The 15,855-nt window shown below is 54.0% G+C and overlaps 1 protein-coding gene across 1 annotated transcript; it reads right to left on the bottom strand.

Annotated features, from left to right (window-relative positions):
• Positions 1–2,828: 2,828 nt before the first annotated feature.
• Positions 2,829–12,364, bottom strand: LOC307198467 (cystatin-9-like; the record flags this gene model as incomplete). The annotated part of the gene is made up of 6 exons (XM_079945439.1): positions 2,829–3,189; positions 3,948–4,058; positions 5,267–5,448; positions 6,855–6,927; positions 11,632–11,833; positions 12,357–12,364. 6 exons carry the CDS (start codon positions 12,362–12,364, stop codon positions 3,097–3,099), a joined length of 669 nt encoding a protein of 222 aa, XP_079801565.1. The 3' UTR covers positions 2,829–3,096.
• Between the last annotated feature and the right edge of the window lie 3,491 nt (positions 12,365–15,855).

The raw sequence follows: 15,855 nt of genomic DNA, 5'->3' as shown, positions 1-15,855 counted from the left end.
GTGTGTGTGTGTGTGCATGCGTGTGTGCGCTCGCACAGGGTGAGAGGTATAATCCAATGCCGCCTGACTGATCACCCCGCCCTTGGTGCTTAAGCAACGTGTTTATGTCTCCGTGGTGTCTGTGCACCAAGGGTCTGGGGTAGCTTGGCTGATGTCAGCTATCCTGAGGTCACACTCAGGCTCTGACGGCACTGCCCTCGTCTGAAGGTGAGTTTGGCCCCGGAGAACCCACTCTCCAGGCGGCTTGCCCTCCCGGCTGCTGGCTGGCGTTGGCTGTCGGCAGGTGGTCTCTGCTATCCTCGGTGTGGGCCTCTCCACTTGGCCTCTCTGCGCTGGGTAAGGGAGATCGGTTCCTCTGGACAGAGTGTCCAAGAGACGGGGAGGGAAGCCACAGCGCCCTCGGTGACCCAGCTTCAGATGTGACACACCATCAACTCTTTGTGTTGTTGGTCACCTACATCAGCTCTGGTTCAGTGTGGGAGGGGAGGCTTAAAGGTGTGATGACCAGGAGATACGGTTTGGCAGAGGCCGTGGAAGAGGCAGGCTCTCGCTGTGTGTGTGTCTGTGTGTGTGTGTATGTGTAGGGCTGGGCTGAGATGGTGAAGCGGGTCAACATGACAAGAAGGAAGTACGTTCCAAAACGTAGGTGTGGAAACTACAGCACTGGTGTGCAGGTGAGGGCCAGCCAGCCAGGTAAGTGTCAACAACCACACAGGAGCAGGTCGGAGCCCACCTGGCTGACAGGTGAACCCTCCCTGGGACTCCTCCTCTGGCAGAACTTGCCTGCGGTGAGCATCTGTGAGGGGTGGGCTGGACAGCAGGGTGCCTGACGCTCCTGAGAGGAGCCCTCCGCCAATGCAGGACTTGGGGGAGAAATACCTCAGTTCTTTTTTATAAATTACAGTGTAATTGACCTACAACACTGTGAGTTCCAACTGCACAACAATAGTCCTCTATTGTACAAAGTGATCCCGAAGATAAGTCTAGTTACTATCTGTCCCCCTATTGATACAGAGTTATTACAATGTTATTGACTGCCCCCATGCTGGACCTTCCATCCTGTACCTCATTTATAACTAGACTTTTGTACCTCTTAATCTCCCTCGCCCTTTTCATTCACCCCTCTCCCCCCAGCATAGATCATCAAGAATTTGGGGGGGGAAAAAAGAGAAAGAGTCACAACTGCACCTTCCAGCAGGTCATGTTGCTTCCCGGGCTGACCACCGCCACGAGGAAACTAGGGTCCAAATCCCACGGCCGTTCTAGCTCCCTGGGAGTCTGGGGACCAGGGCTGGGGGAGGTGCAGACGGGGGGAGCGGGCTAAGGAGTACATAGGGAAGGGACGGCCAGCTTCTGGGTGTGACCCTGTGTCCATAACCAGACAGCCCCGCCCCTTCCTGTCCACCGGAGAGGCCCGGGCAACTGCAAAGTCCTCGCAAAGTCTCCACCTGCTTATTCCTTTGTGTTGAGTCCTTATTTATTGAGCCCCAGGGCTGTGCCTGGACCCTGACACATGGGAAAGCTGAGGAAAGTGTCCGAATGTGCCCCTGGCAGATGGGAAAGTGGGCACAGAGCAGAACACTTGGAGGCAAGGCATTTGGTCACTGATGCTGCATTTCCTTTCATGGCCCTCTCGATGCCCAGCTGCAAGCCTTGGTGACCCAGAGCCTGTGGCCGACAGGTCAGCAGCTGGGAGGGCAGAGTCCCCACTAGTCTCTCGTTTCAGGAGAGGGGGGTGCCTGCCTTAGCTGTGGGCTGCGCTTGGAGCCCAGCAATCCTGCCTCTGCCTCCGGCGAGGTGTTGCCCAGGGATGGACAACAGGGCCAGAAACCCACTTCCCTGATTCTTCAGTGCACAGATTCCAGTGGGAGGAAGGGGTCCAGCACACACCATTCCAGGCAGAGGTGCTCAGGGTCAGGGAGGAGGCTCCTCCCACCAGGACAGGTCCCTCAGTCCACACCTGCGCTCACCAAGCTAAGCAGTGCAGGTGTCCTACCTTCTGGACTAGTGAGGGATAGTGGTGTCGGGACAAACCCAGGCCCTGCAGCTCCCCTCCAGGGGCAGATGCACTGGCAAAGCCCCACGCGTGTGGGCTGACAGGCAGCACACCATCCCTGGCAGAAGCCGGGTTTGACGCCCCTCCCAGGGTCCCTCCACAGCCCCAGGAAAGGGGTGAACTCATGAAGGGCCGGGCAGCTTCCCCACATTGGGGTGACCTCAGAGGAGACCCTTTCCCAGGAGTTGCTTAAGGAGAATTGTGGCGTCGATTCCTTGGAAACATGATGGGAAGCACAGTGCGTAAAGGATCCTTTAAGCTTCCTTTGGCGGAAACAGCCGGGAGTCAGGAAAGGCCTCAGAGGGAGAAGGAGGAGGGGTGGGGGAGTGTCTTGGAGAGCAACTTGCCTGGTCCAGGTCCAGGTGGCAGGGGGACAAGAGCACAGCTCTGCCTATGCTGAGCAACGCCCACCAACAGCGCGGATGCCCGTGTCTGGGCTCCCCTTGGCTCTGCCGGAGTCAGGGCCTGGGAAGCCAGCCAGGTGTGTGTGGAGGACGCATCCTGAAGAAGTCCTCACACCACACAAAGGGTCCCCTCTCCAGGAGACCCTGCGACACACACTTGAGAACAGGTTTTGATTCAGGAGGTGATCGCGGGCAGCACAAGGAGAGGAGGCAAGGAGGGAGAAGGTCCACGTGGCTGCTACCAAGAGTCCCAGGGCAGCCATGGGCTTCTGCACAGCCACCTCTGAATGGCCGCCCTGGGGCAGGGATGCTGAGCCTGGAGACACTGCTCAGACGCACCTGTGCTCCTACCTTGTGGCACCTGCGGCTGGCTCAGGTGTCCACGGAGGAGAGACCCAGCCCCTGGGCTCAGCCGGCTGCCCTGCTGGCAGGACAGCCTCAGCTGCCCAGCACCCAACCTCTGGAACCAGGTGGCACAAAGCTGCTTGCAGTGCTGACGTTTAATGACCAATTCTACAGGAGGAAATGACAGGGAGGAATGTCCACATTGCCCGGATGTGACACCCAGACACCTGCTCATACAGAGGACAGAACCAGAGCTGCTCAGCCACTGAAGGGCCACGGCAGGGTGTGGTCTCATTCAGCAGAGCCCTCCGAGCAGGTGTTGTTCAGGAGTTGAAACTTCGTTCTCCAGGGTTCAGTGTCGATTGTAAAGAAGCAGGTGATGGTCTACGGGACAAAGCACAGGGACAGAGAGTGGCGGGAGGGGCCTTGGGAAGCGTGTAGCTCCAGCTGTAAAGCCAGAATCCCCCCCAAACTTGCCTTCCTGGGGTGGGCAGCTGGGGGCGCAGGCTCTGGCCCTCAGTCCTGGATGTTCCCGACCTGGGACTCTCTCCTAACCCCAGAGGCACCTGGGTCATTCTCCCCTCTCCAGCTCTGTGGTCTCCAGGGACCCGTCCCCCAGGATGTCCCAGTGTGACCCATGACCCCAGCGTCCCAGCAGGGCCTCTGATCCAACTCGGGTTTGTCCTGGGGTGGGGTTTACCCGCCTTATCACCAGGGCAGGGCCTGGGAGGGAGGGCAGTGGGGCTCCTCAGCTTCCACCCCTCGGGCTCTGGGTCAGTGGCAGGGGGACCCGAGAGGGGGGCTACTCAGCCCAGGTGATGTTGTTGCCGCCCCCTTCCGCACTTCTCCTGAAGGCAGGGAAGGGAGGTGGGTGAACACCAGGGAGGGCACATTCCCGTCTCTGGCCCAGGTGACCCGGTCCCAAGTGGTCAGGAGCAACCTGACCCCAGTGTGACCTGGGGTGCAGCGGCTAGACAGGCCAGGGGCGTACAAGTGACCGGGGCTGGCCTGCCTGGCTGGGCTCCGTCCTGCAAATGCCCCTCCGTGTCCCTTGGAACGACATTGTCATCACTCCCCACACCCCCTGCCCCGAGGCAGCGTCCACAGCCTTGTAACCTGAGGGCTGCTGTCGCCTATCTTACATTGTTCACGTCTGGACTTGCTTGAAACAGACAGTTGTCAATGTCTTCGTCAAATTTCCCACACCTGGTTGGGCCGAGCTGCAGCTCCCTGGAGAACACGATGCCATTTGCCTGCGTTTGTACAGACCTTGAAGTGGACCCATTCCCTGCACCACCACCCCCCCACACACACATTCACACACACACACACACACACACGAGAATACAAGCACACAGGCGCACTCACAGGATTGGGACGATGGCTCTATGAAACACCACCCCTCTCACGAAGTGCACTCTGAAGGTTTCTGTCCTCTTCTCCGCTCCCTGGTCCTTCAGCCTTACAGTGTCTTCTGGCTCCATCCGGCCTTTATTTCCAACACCCAGAGTCAGTCTTGGACTCCAGGCCAAAGACCATAGACAGAGGCCCAGCTGGAGGGTGCAGGGCAGCAGGACCAGCCAGGACCAGCTCCAGTGTCCACGGAGTTAAGCCCAGCAGCGTGGAGGGCCCTCTGCCTTCCTTCTATCACTCAACCCAGAGGTGCAGAGGGAGTGACGCCCCAGCGCCCCACCACACACAAGCATTCAGACAAAGCACACACACACAACCACACACGCGCACACAACCACACACGCGCACACAGCCACACACAGGACCAGAAGTGCCCCTCCTCCGGAGTGTTCTCGGTGTTCGTGTCTGCAGCCCACGTGAAAATCACACCCCTGGTTGCATTCTGTAGAGACTGCATTGCTAGGGGAACATTTTAGGGTTAAGAATGCCATCTGGGAAGAGTGTAAATCACACTCGGTCCACGTAGGTGGGGACCCAGAGGGAGCCCAGAACACGTGGAGTCAGAGGAGAGGCTGTGAGCTCCCAGAGGCTCCTCAGGACCAGCGGGGCCTGTGACTCCCGAGCCGCTCTCCCCCTCCCTCTGTGGGCATCTCTGTGTATCTCTCTCTCTCTGTTTTTCCTAAACTAACCTATTTTAATGTTATTTCCATGAAATCTTGTCTAAATCTCTCTAATCCAGTATCTTCTGTCTGGCTCTTTATTTTTACTAAATGGTTTCATCCCCTCTTACTCCATATTTGGTCATTCTTCATTAAACAAGGTCAGAAATGATGAAAACTGAAAACACACCTTACCTGTGAGTAGACTGACAGTTTAAAAAATTCCCAAGTTATTTTTTTTATAAAAGCTGAAACTAACCAAATAGAGTTTATCCCTCTATATTATGGGTTTCAAATGGTGATAGAGATCCCTTGATGACAACCCCCTCCTGACCCTCATTAGCAGCAGGTGTGGGCCCGTGCAGGAGGGGGGAGGATGTGGTACCTACCGGCTCCTTCCACGACCTCAGGATTCGCACCACCTTGTAGGCATTGCTGTCCTGGCTCCTCTGGTTGAACACATGTACGGCGTACTCCACGGTGGCAGGGAAGTAAAGCTCCAAGGTTGCCTGGTCTTCACCATTCCCTTCCCCTTGGGGCTGCCAGCCATGAGTCACCACGAGCTGGGGACCTAAGAGAAGCAGGAGCAGGGCCCAGGGCTGAGCCCACCTGCACGTCCACTGCTCACACAGCATGGCTGTGGGTGCCTGGACACCCAGGCTTCGCCCTTCCCTGCGCCGGCTCCCACCCAGCCTCCCTGGGCATTGGGCCAGTTCATCTGCTCCGGGACATACTCCTGGCCCTGGTCCTCCCCTCTGGCATCACACCCTGTCCCTTCCCTCTTGTGACCCTGCCTCCTCCATCCAAAACTGATAAAATTGCCTCCTGTTGAGGAAAGAGAAGCGAGACCCAGGCAGGGTGGGTGGAGAAGGACCAGCCGTGGAGGAGGGACCCCTGCAGCTGAAGCCCAGCCATACACCCACCTCGGCACCTCAGTGGGAGGGGAGGCTGAGTTGTGTGTCCCAGTTTCGGACGCTGAATCAAGGACACAATTGCAAAGGGGTGAATTGGAAGGGGGTCTCTGGACGCAGCAGTAGGTGCGGGTCAGCGAGAAGAGGAGGGACAGAGCCAAAGAGGATGAGTGGCCCAGAGCCAGCTTGTGGGTGACAGAAGGCGGCCTGCCCAGAGGGGAAGTGTATTCACGCTAAGAAAGCAGCAGAGGGCCGAGGTCTGGACAAGTGCAGGTGTGTCCTTGTCCCCCGTGGCCCCCAGCCCCCTCGAGTTCTGGAACACAGACGCCCCAGCCCCTGGACGGGTGCTGGGGGAGAAGACTTGCAGGTCCTAGAAGCAGGAGCTTCCCGCCAAATCCCTGCGTCTCCCATGACACAATCACTCCGCCCTGGGTTCTCAGCCTGGGGCCTGGCTAGCTGATGGACACGCCCTCCCTCCAGAGGTGTGACCAGAGGGTGGCCACTGACACACCCTGGGCCTGGGTGCCCCCTTGTCGGGGGCTGTCACCGGAGGAGGCAGAGTGAGTGAGGGGGAAGCAGAGAGAGGGGAGGAAGCCAAGGCGCTCAGGAGGCTGAGCTGAGCCCGCAGGAGACGCCAGTGTCTCGGCGCCTCGGGGCCACAGCTCAGAGGGCACACGACTCCTGTGTGCTGGGTTTGCGTCCGAGGAAGAGACCGTCACAGCCTCCAGCTGGGGCACAAACTAGCTCTGGGACGATGACACAGCACACTCTTTCCAGACAAGACTTTGCCTCTGTGCCCCCAAAACAGGCCTTTATCCTCTGTCCGCAGCTACTGGAGCACTTCCGAGGGGCCCAGCATCCCCCAGAGGCCTGTGGATGCCCCCTACCCTGGGCCTTGCCCTCCTCCAGGATCCTGACCCAGCAGGTCTGTTCAGGCCCGGAGAATGTGCCTCTTAGTCGGTTCCCAGGGGACGGTGCTGTCCCTGCCTCTGGTCCACACGTTGAGTAGCACAGTTCAGGGTCCCCGGGAGTGGCCACAGCAGAGTCACAATGGGAAGTCACTCACTTGTGTGGGCTGGGGGCTTGAGAATGGTTTCTGGTGGCCACACTGGATCAGAGAAGGAGTAAGGATACCACGCCTGGGGACAGAGAAAAAGGTGGGTTTCTAGAAGCCCGGCATCAGTGAGTAGATGGTGCCTATGGGGGGAGAGAAGGGGCTTTGACCCTGACTTTCTGTCCCCCCACCCCACCCCCGCCCGACTTGCTTAGAGCTGCTGTCTTCCCGGGAGCAGGGGCTCTGAACCCTGCCCAGGCCTCCCCTCCTCGGGGTGCCCAGGTGCCCGAGACCAGCTCACATCTCATCCTCCCCCCACTCCTCCCTGAGATCTTGGCCTGGCCCTCGGCAGTGAAAGCTCAGAGCCCTAACCACTGGACTGCCTGAGAATTCCCTGTGATTTTTTTTTTTTTTTCCAAGCAGGTTCCATGGTCACCATTCCCTGGTGTCCAAGCACAGGACTCAGTCCTGGCTGGAAGATGTCGTTTTGCCATTTGGTGTTTGCAACAAAGAAGCAAGGCAATATGATCAGGTGTGAGAAGCAACCAGACGTGCAGGAAAACCCGAGAGAGGTTGTGTCTCTGGACCACCATTCAACCTCGAAGCAGAAGGATGTTGCATTCATGTGGATGGACCAGGAGGAAATTTTAGTGACGGAAGCCAGACAGAGGACAAAACACTGCTTGATTCCACTTTCATGAGGACTCCAAAGTACTCAAAGCAGAAAGTGGAATGCTGGCTCCCAGGGCTGGAAGGAGGCAACTGGAGGGGATGTTGGTCAGAGGATATAAATCTTACTTACAAGATGGACAATTTCTGGATGTGTACTCTACGACATAGGGCCTGGAGCTGACACTGCCGTGGACTTGCACCTGGGCTGACAGGTCAGATGTTGAATAAGTGCTCTCAACACCGGAAAAGAAAAACATTAAACAAAAACGTGAAGGTGATCCGTGTATAGCCTGGACAGCGGGAGCTTTCTCACGTGGATCCCAACCTCCAAACTCTTAAGTGTACACATTGGATGTGTGCAGCTTTTGTCTGTCAGTCATATTTTCCATAAAGTGATGTAACCAAAAAAATCCACAACAGGTTGTCCATTTTCTCAGATGACTGTAAGTTCACTAAAGCTGCAAAGGAAACAGAAGTGACGTGGCTTTTTTTGCCGGAGAGTGAATATCCAGGTGTAGGAGTGAGATGAGGTTTTCAGCAATTGTAGGAACGTCTCAGTGGATTTTCGGGGGGAACAGGCTGTGGAGACGTGAGTGAGTCCTGACACACACCTGGATGGATAGCAAGTATCTCGACAGAGGCCAGCAATGCCCACAGTGGCCGCTCACACTTTGTCACCAGAGGAGCCTGAAAAACACGGGTCTGTCCTGTGCATGTCCTGAGGGCAAGCAGACCTGTGCATTCAAAGCGGGTGTCCACACACACTCTCATACGAGGGACGGTGTGGACCCCTGTGCACAGCATCTCTCCTCTCAGTGCAGCCCAGGAGAGGACGGCATGGCCACAGCCAGCCCGGGACACAGCACGTGGACACGACTGGCCCTTACAAATGTGTACAGAGCCCCCGAGTCCTTGGTGGTCTGGTGGTCTCCCTTCCCAGACTGAGAGCTACGGACACATCCAGACAAGAGCCCAGGGAAGAAGGGTGAATGTGGGCCTTAGGCTGGGAGGCCCTGAGACGTGGGCACAGACAGAGCTGGGGCCCAGGAAACCCAGAAGGTGTGCAATCCCTGCTGGGGGCCCTCTGCCTGGCCCTGCCTCTACCTGGGATTGGGCTACCTTTGCTCTCAAGACTCCTACTCATCCCTCAGGGCCCAGGCCAAGTGTCACTTCTTTTCCAAAGCTGTCCTGACTCCCATCGGAAGAACTCTGTCTCCTTGGACTGGATCATGGGCACCGGTTGGCCTGTCTCCCAGGGGAGGCAGGGCTTCTGTCATGTCCACGTTCGTGCTGCTGGTACCAAGCACCCCCTGGGCGTCTCACAGGGAGTTCTCCAGAAGTACTCACTGAAATGGGCCTGATTCCGTGAAGCCCAGCTCTGTGTGCCAGAAGCATCCCTTTCAAGGATCAGAGAGTCTGGGCCATGGCCAGGACCAACCACCAGCCCTTCTCTGGGGAGCAGGGGTGAGCAGTCGGTCATCTCTACACGGGACACACGATGATCCTTCCGGACAAACGCCCCCAAACTCACAGCTCAAAGCCGTCCTTCCGGGGGATCTGGTGCCCTGAACTCACTGCCCAGACTGACCGGCCCCTCCTGTCTGCGCCTCCTTGCCCAGGATCACATGCTTGGCTTCCAGACCACCTCCTGCTTAACACTCCCCTCGGGACCCCACCCAAATAGCCCAAGATTCCCCAGGCTCCCCAGGAGCTGGGAAACAAGGATGTGCCTAGGGTCCACGTGGTCAGAGGAAGAACTGGGCAGAGAGAACCCCAGGACCGAGCTGCGTGACCACCGTCTGCCAGAGAAATTGAGACAGGCTGGGACCTGGGACCCTTTGCTGCAGTTCTGCGATGCTTGCACCTGGACACACCTCTCCTCCAGCAACAAAATACAAAGAAATGGCATGGGACTAAAAATAACTGCATGCATGCAGTTAGGGCAAATTCTGGACAAAAGAGACCAAAAAATCCAACTGCCACTTTTGGAGAGCCTGGAGCACAAGCAGGGTACTGCGCATGCCCCCTGCCCACCCCACCACCTAAGGGGTGGGCAGACCACCTAAGCCACACCTCCAGCCCAACCCCTGGACACACCCCTACCCTCACCCCATGTAAGGAACAAGCTCGCCCCACCTCCCCGAGCGAGCACGCAGGAGAACCTGTTGTTTGTTCTCCCTCCTCCTTGCTGCAGCAGGGGCCCCAATAAAGCCTTGCCTGAATTTCTTGTCTGGACTCTGATCAATTTCTATTGATCGGGGAAGGCCAAGAACACTGACTGGTATTAGATTTACGGTGCCCAACATGGGGCACTTGTCCCCTTCTGGGGCGAGGATCTGGACACCTCCAGGACCAGTGAATTCAGCTTCCCCATGGGTGACACGTGGCCACCTGAACCTCTTGTTTCAGCGTCACCATGTTTGGTAAGTCTGCCTTCCTGGCTCCTGGGGGCCTCAGTACCCTCATTTTCAGGCAAGGCCTTCCGCCTCCCCTTTGTCCCTTTCCCTCTCCTGAAATCTCTCTGCTTCTCTCTCTGTCCTATCCTTCTGAGAGATTGGACGTCAGGCAGCTACAGCATCGCTCCTCTCAGATTGTGAGACCTGCTCCCTCTGGCCAGCAGCGGCTCACCTTGACGGGTGACAGGTAGAGGTGGGAGAGGCTCGCCTCACACCGTGCAGACCTTGGTCAAGCGGGCTCTTCCTGATGGGAGATTTATGAGCGTGGTACATGTTCAAACTTCATATCGTGGAGTGGCTGGAAGTCCTATCATCCCAGTATTCTCACCTTTATTTTCTTGCTGTCTCTTTCTCTTTTTCAGTCTTTTTTGTCCCTCCTCCCTTTACCTCTCCCTTGGTCCTTATACCTTCACTCCCATCCCCTTTATCCTGAAAACTTCTTGTGTCTTTAGGTTTTTGTCACTGGTATCTCTGTTTTATGTAGTTTTGTTATCGACCAGGGCTCTTGGTCTCCTTAATCAATAGAAATTGATCAGAGGGCAGACAAGAAACTCAGGCAAGGCTTTGCTGGGGCCCCTGCTGCAGCAGTGGGGGGTGGGGGGAGAGCAAACAACAGGTTGCCTTGCTTGCCACTCCCCAAGGGGGCGAGGGTCAAGCTTGTTCCATAAATGAGCCTTGATTGGAGAGACTATAGATCCCCTTTTTGCCAGAAAATTTAGGACCCTAACAGTATTTTGATATGAATCTTGTTTGGTTTCACTCCTTAATAAATCATCAACATATTGTAACAGAGTTCCCTTCTCAAGGCTCAGTTCCCTCAGTTCCCTTGCTAACGCACTTCCAAAAAGATAGGGGCTGTTCCGAAAACCCTGCGGAAGCAACGTCCATGTATATTGGGCAGCCTTCAGGGGGTCAGGGTCCCTCCCCTCAAAGGCAAAAAGGTAATGAGAGTCTGGATGTAGGGGAATACAGGAAAATGCGTCCTTGAGGTCCAACACAGAGAAATACTGAGCGCTCCCTGGCACCTGGGTGAGGAGGGTCTATGGGTTTGGCACCAGTGAATGAACAGGAATGATGGCCTCATTCACTGCTCATAAGTCTTGCACAAACCGACGCTCCCCGCTCTGCTCCCCGTTAGGCTTCTGTACTAGGAGGATCAGATGCTGCAAGGGGATTGCAGTTTTAGGAATGAGTTCATGTTTTAGGAATTTGCTGAGCAGCAGTTCATGTTTTAGGAATTCATGTTTTAGTAATTTGCTGAGCAGCAGTTAGATTCCCCTCAGGGCCTTGGGCTTTAAAGGATATTACCTCTTCCAGGGGTATTTTCCCCCAGGCCTTAAGCTTATTTTTACGGGGGGAACACATTTTGCCCTTCCTGGCACCGAGGTATCCCAAGCTGCAGGATCTACCTGTTCTCTGATTTCTTGGGGAATATTTTGATGCCCAGCAGGTGGGTCATCTGGGGCTACTAACACATGCATTCTCTGTTTGAATTCTTTACCTCCTTGGACTTCACCCTGTCCTAAGAATACACCAGCTCCCAACTTATTGAGCAAATCTCTCTTGAGGAGAGCGACAGGGTATTCTGACATATACAAAAAGGAGTGAGTAATAGTAATGGAGCCGATTCCACAGGCGAGCGGAGATATAAATCGCCTTACCTTTGGCCGTCCATCAACGCCCGTCACAGTACAGTCACGGTGGCAGAGGGGGCCAGCTGCCCAAGTCAGCACAGAGCAGGCGGCTCCAGTGTCTACAAGAAGTTCGGTTCTCCTAACTGCCACGTGGAGGGTGACCTGGAGTGTCGCTGGCGTAACGAGGATGGATCCGGTGGGATCTGGAGCTGGGCGGGCACTCAGGCCCCTTCAGCTGGTGTGCGGGAATCTCTCATCTGGGAGATTCACAAGGACCTGGGGCAGGTCGGGGTTGCCCCTTGGGCCTCCCACAGGAGGACGCTCAGGACATTTCCCCTTCCAGTGCCCCCCTTTTCCGACAGAAGGCACACTGGCTCGGGCCCCTCGAGGTGGTGGACGAATCAGAGCAGCCAAAAGCTCCCTTTTCTTCATCAGCCTCTTATCCTTATTGGATAAAGATTATCCTTATCCTCCGTTAAGTCTCAGTTGTTACCGACCTTGAAGGTCTCCTCTACCAAGGCTGACAACGGGGTTTGGGGCCCAGCCTCAAGCTTCTGTAATTTTCTCCTGATATCAGGAGTAGCCTGGGTGACAACATGCACGGCCAATAGCGTCCTCCCTTCTGTGGCCTCGGGTCTGTATTGGTGTATCTCCTGAATGCCTGTCACCAGCTCAAGAAGATTGCCGGGTTTTCACCTTTTTCCTGTGTAACTTCTCAGACCTTATCATCATGTACAGGCTTCACCACACACCTTTTCATGCCTTCTGAGAGACAAGTAATATAATGTCTCATCCTAGCCTGGCCTACGATCTTCATAGGCCCAGTGTGGGCCATGTTCCTGGATTGCATCCCCACCCACCTGATACATTTAGTGATGTGGATGGGTGGCCAGTAGGTCATCTGTGTGTCCCCTGGCCTTTCTCAGTATATGCTCCTTTTCATCTGGGGTGCAACAGTGGGCCAGAATGACCATGATGTCCTGCCAGGTGAGAAAGAATGTCAATCCCAGCCTGATAAATTCATCCCTAAACTTGTCAGGGTTCTCTGAGAACCTGCCAAACTTCTCCTTACAGATTGCTAAGTCTCCCTTCGAGAAGGGGACATGCACTCTAGTAATCCCTCCATTTCCGTCAGCTACTTCCCGAAGGGGGTAAATGCCTTGTGGGGCAGAGGTGGAGGCTAACCTTGAACCTATTCCTAGGAAAACTATATTCTCATAAGAGAGAGAGAGAAACTAAATCTTGCATCAGCCTACTGTAAATAAAATCCATTTACCTAATTAAATTTAATCCAACCTTAGAAAACCCTGACCACATACAAAATTCTTTCGCAATGTTCCTCTTCTGCAAACCTTCAGCAACTTTCTGTAGCCATACTTCGTCCCTTATTCTTTTCCCATTCAGAAATAGGCAGCTCTAGGACAAAATCACCCTTTTTCCTTTAACAGAATGTGTTTCCATTCCTCATACCTTCTTTTCTGAAAACACACATCCTACTTTCCTTAAGCAACTATGAACTGTCTTTTTCATTAGCATTCCATAAATTGGTAGAGAACATCTCAAGGTGGCAACTCACAGCTTAACTTCTCTCTCACAAGAAGACAAGAGTAGGCAAATTTAGACCTGTTTAGCAATCAATGTTCCGATATTTTATCTCATTTGAAATGACCTGGATATTCGATTAATTCCTATCATTTAATTTAATTTAGTTTTAAATTTACCAAAATTTGGAGAGACGGTTTTGTTTTAGATTGACATTTCCAAAACATAATTATTCCTAGACTTTACCAAAAAGCTCTTATCCCAGTTACATTACTTAAAATTTCAATCATATCAGGTTATTTTCCCTGCTGACAGATTTTGTAACAGGAAAGATATGCACTTACTGACTTCCAGTAACCCTAGATACAATGAAAGTATTGTACTTAATGCTGATGACTCTAAAGATGGGTCTGTATTAATTAAATCCACGAGCTTAAGCTAAACAAGTTAATTTCTACGGAACCAGAGATCTCATAGTTTTCCTGCTTGAATTTAAAATGGCCCCCTTTTTTTTTCCCCTCAGTCTGGGGGACTACAGATGAATCAGGTAGTTCCTGAGAGCCCAGGTAGAACAGCTACACTGCAAAAGCAGAGAGAGATGCAAGCCCTTCCAGCTCAGGTAGAAAGAATAGTTACATTGCAAAGGAACAGGAGAGAGGTGTAAGACCCCTGAGCCCAGGTAGAACAGTTACGTTGCAAGAACAGAGGAGGGAAAGTGCAAGCTCCTATCTTTTCTTTTTGTTCTTTAAAATCCCACTAAGTAACCCAAGGCTGGAGTCTCAGGCAATGTGGGCTGTTCGTATTTCAAGGCTTAAATGTTCCACTGCCCACAATGTTGGCAGAGACTTGCAGGAGCAGCTGGACAGACAGAACTACATCACAAACAAAGATGCCAATCACAAAACTTAAAGACACAAACAAGAAGTTTTTAGGATGAAGGAGATGAGAATGCAGGTATTAGGACCAAGGGAGAGGTAAAGGGAGGAGGGACAGAAAAGACTGAAAAAAGAGAAAGAGACAGAAAGAGAGAGATTGCCATTTCAACCCGCCCCTCTGTGGGTCTGTATTCAGACACCAACCTGCACGCTTCCGGAAGGGCCAGTGAAGGAGGGAGGACCTGTTCAATGCCCACTGGGGTGATCAAACCCGGAAACCAGCCAGTTGTACCCCGTCCGTGGGACAGCAAGCCACAGGTGGGACTCTCAACCCCGCATACACCAGTATATAGAAATCAGCCTGTTCCCAGTGGGACTTCTCTTGGCGGCAGGAAAGTAAAGGTGAGAACGTTGGGATGATAGGACTTCCAGCCACTCTGCCATATGAGGTTTGAACCTCTATCACTCTCATAAATCTGCCGTCAGGGAGAGCCCACTGGACCAAAGTCTGCACAGTGTGAGGCGAGCCTCTCCCACCTCTGCCTGTCACCCATCAAGGTGAGCTGCTGCCAGCCGGAGGGAGCAGGTCTCACAACCTGAGACGAGTGATACTATAGCTGCCTGACGTCCACTCTCTTGGAAGGATGGGACATAGAGAGACAAGTAGAGAGATTTCAGAAGAGGGAAAAGGAAAAGGGGGAGGGGAGGGAAAGCATTGCCTGAATGAGGCTACTGAGGCCCCCAGGGGCCAGGAAGTCAGACTTGCCAAAGGCAGTGATGCTGAAACAAGAGGTTCAGGCGGCCACGTGTCACCCACGGGGAAGCAATGTTCGCTGGTCCTGGAGGTGCCCAGATCCTCTCCCAGAAGGGGACAAGTGCCCCACATTGGGCGCCACAAACTACGTTACTGACCAGGGTTCATGTCCTCAATCAGTAGAAACTGATCAGAGGCCAGACAAGAAGTTCAGGCAAGGCTTTATTAGGGCCCCTGCTGCAGCAAGGAGGAGGGAGAACAAACAACAGGTCCTCCTGCTCGCTCGCTCCCAGAAGGGGGGCGAGCTTGTTCCTTACATGGGGTGAGGGTACGGTTGTGTCCAGGGGTGGGGCTGGAGGCATGGCTTAGGTGATCTGCCCACCCCTTAGGTGGTGGTGTGTGCAGGGGGCATGCACAGTACCCTGTTTGTTCTCTTCAAATGGGGCAGTTGGGTTTTTTGGTCTCTTTGTATCGTTGTCCAGAATTTGCCCCAACTGCGCATGCACATAGTTACTTTTAGCCCCATGCCGTTTCTTTGTATTTTGTTGCTGGAGGACAGGTGTGTCCAGGTGCAAGCACTGCAGCACTGCAGCGAAGGGTCCCAGGTCCAAGCCTGTCTCAGTTTTGTCTGTCCAGCTGCTCCTGCAACTCTCTGCCAAAATTGTGGGCACAGTGGAGCATTTAAGCCTTGAAATACAAACGCAGCCCACATTGCCTGAGACTCCAGCCTTGGGTTACTTAGCGGGATTTTAGAGAACAAAAAGAAAAGAAAGGAGCTTGCATTTTCCCTCCTCTGCTCTTGCAACGTAACTGTTCTACCTGGACTCAAGAGGCTTGCATCTCTCTCCTGTTCCTTTGCAATGTAACTATTCTTTCTACCTGAGCTGGAAGGGCTTGCATCTCTCTCTGTTCTTGCAATGTAACTATTCTGCCTGGGCTCTCAGGAATTACCAGATTCATCTGTAGTCCCCCAGACTGAGGGGAAAAAAGGGCCATTTTAAATTCAAGCGGAAAAACTGTGAGATCTCTGGTTCTCTAGAAATTAACTTGTCTAGCTTAAGTTTGTGGATTTAATTAATA

Source organism: Stenella coeruleoalba, assembly GCF_951394435.1.
Source record: "Stenella coeruleoalba genome assembly, chromosome: 15".
NCBI classification, from domain to species: domain Eukaryota; kingdom Metazoa; phylum Chordata; class Mammalia; order Artiodactyla; family Delphinidae; genus Stenella; species Stenella coeruleoalba.
This window is presented reverse-complemented; position numbering and strand designations above follow the sequence as displayed.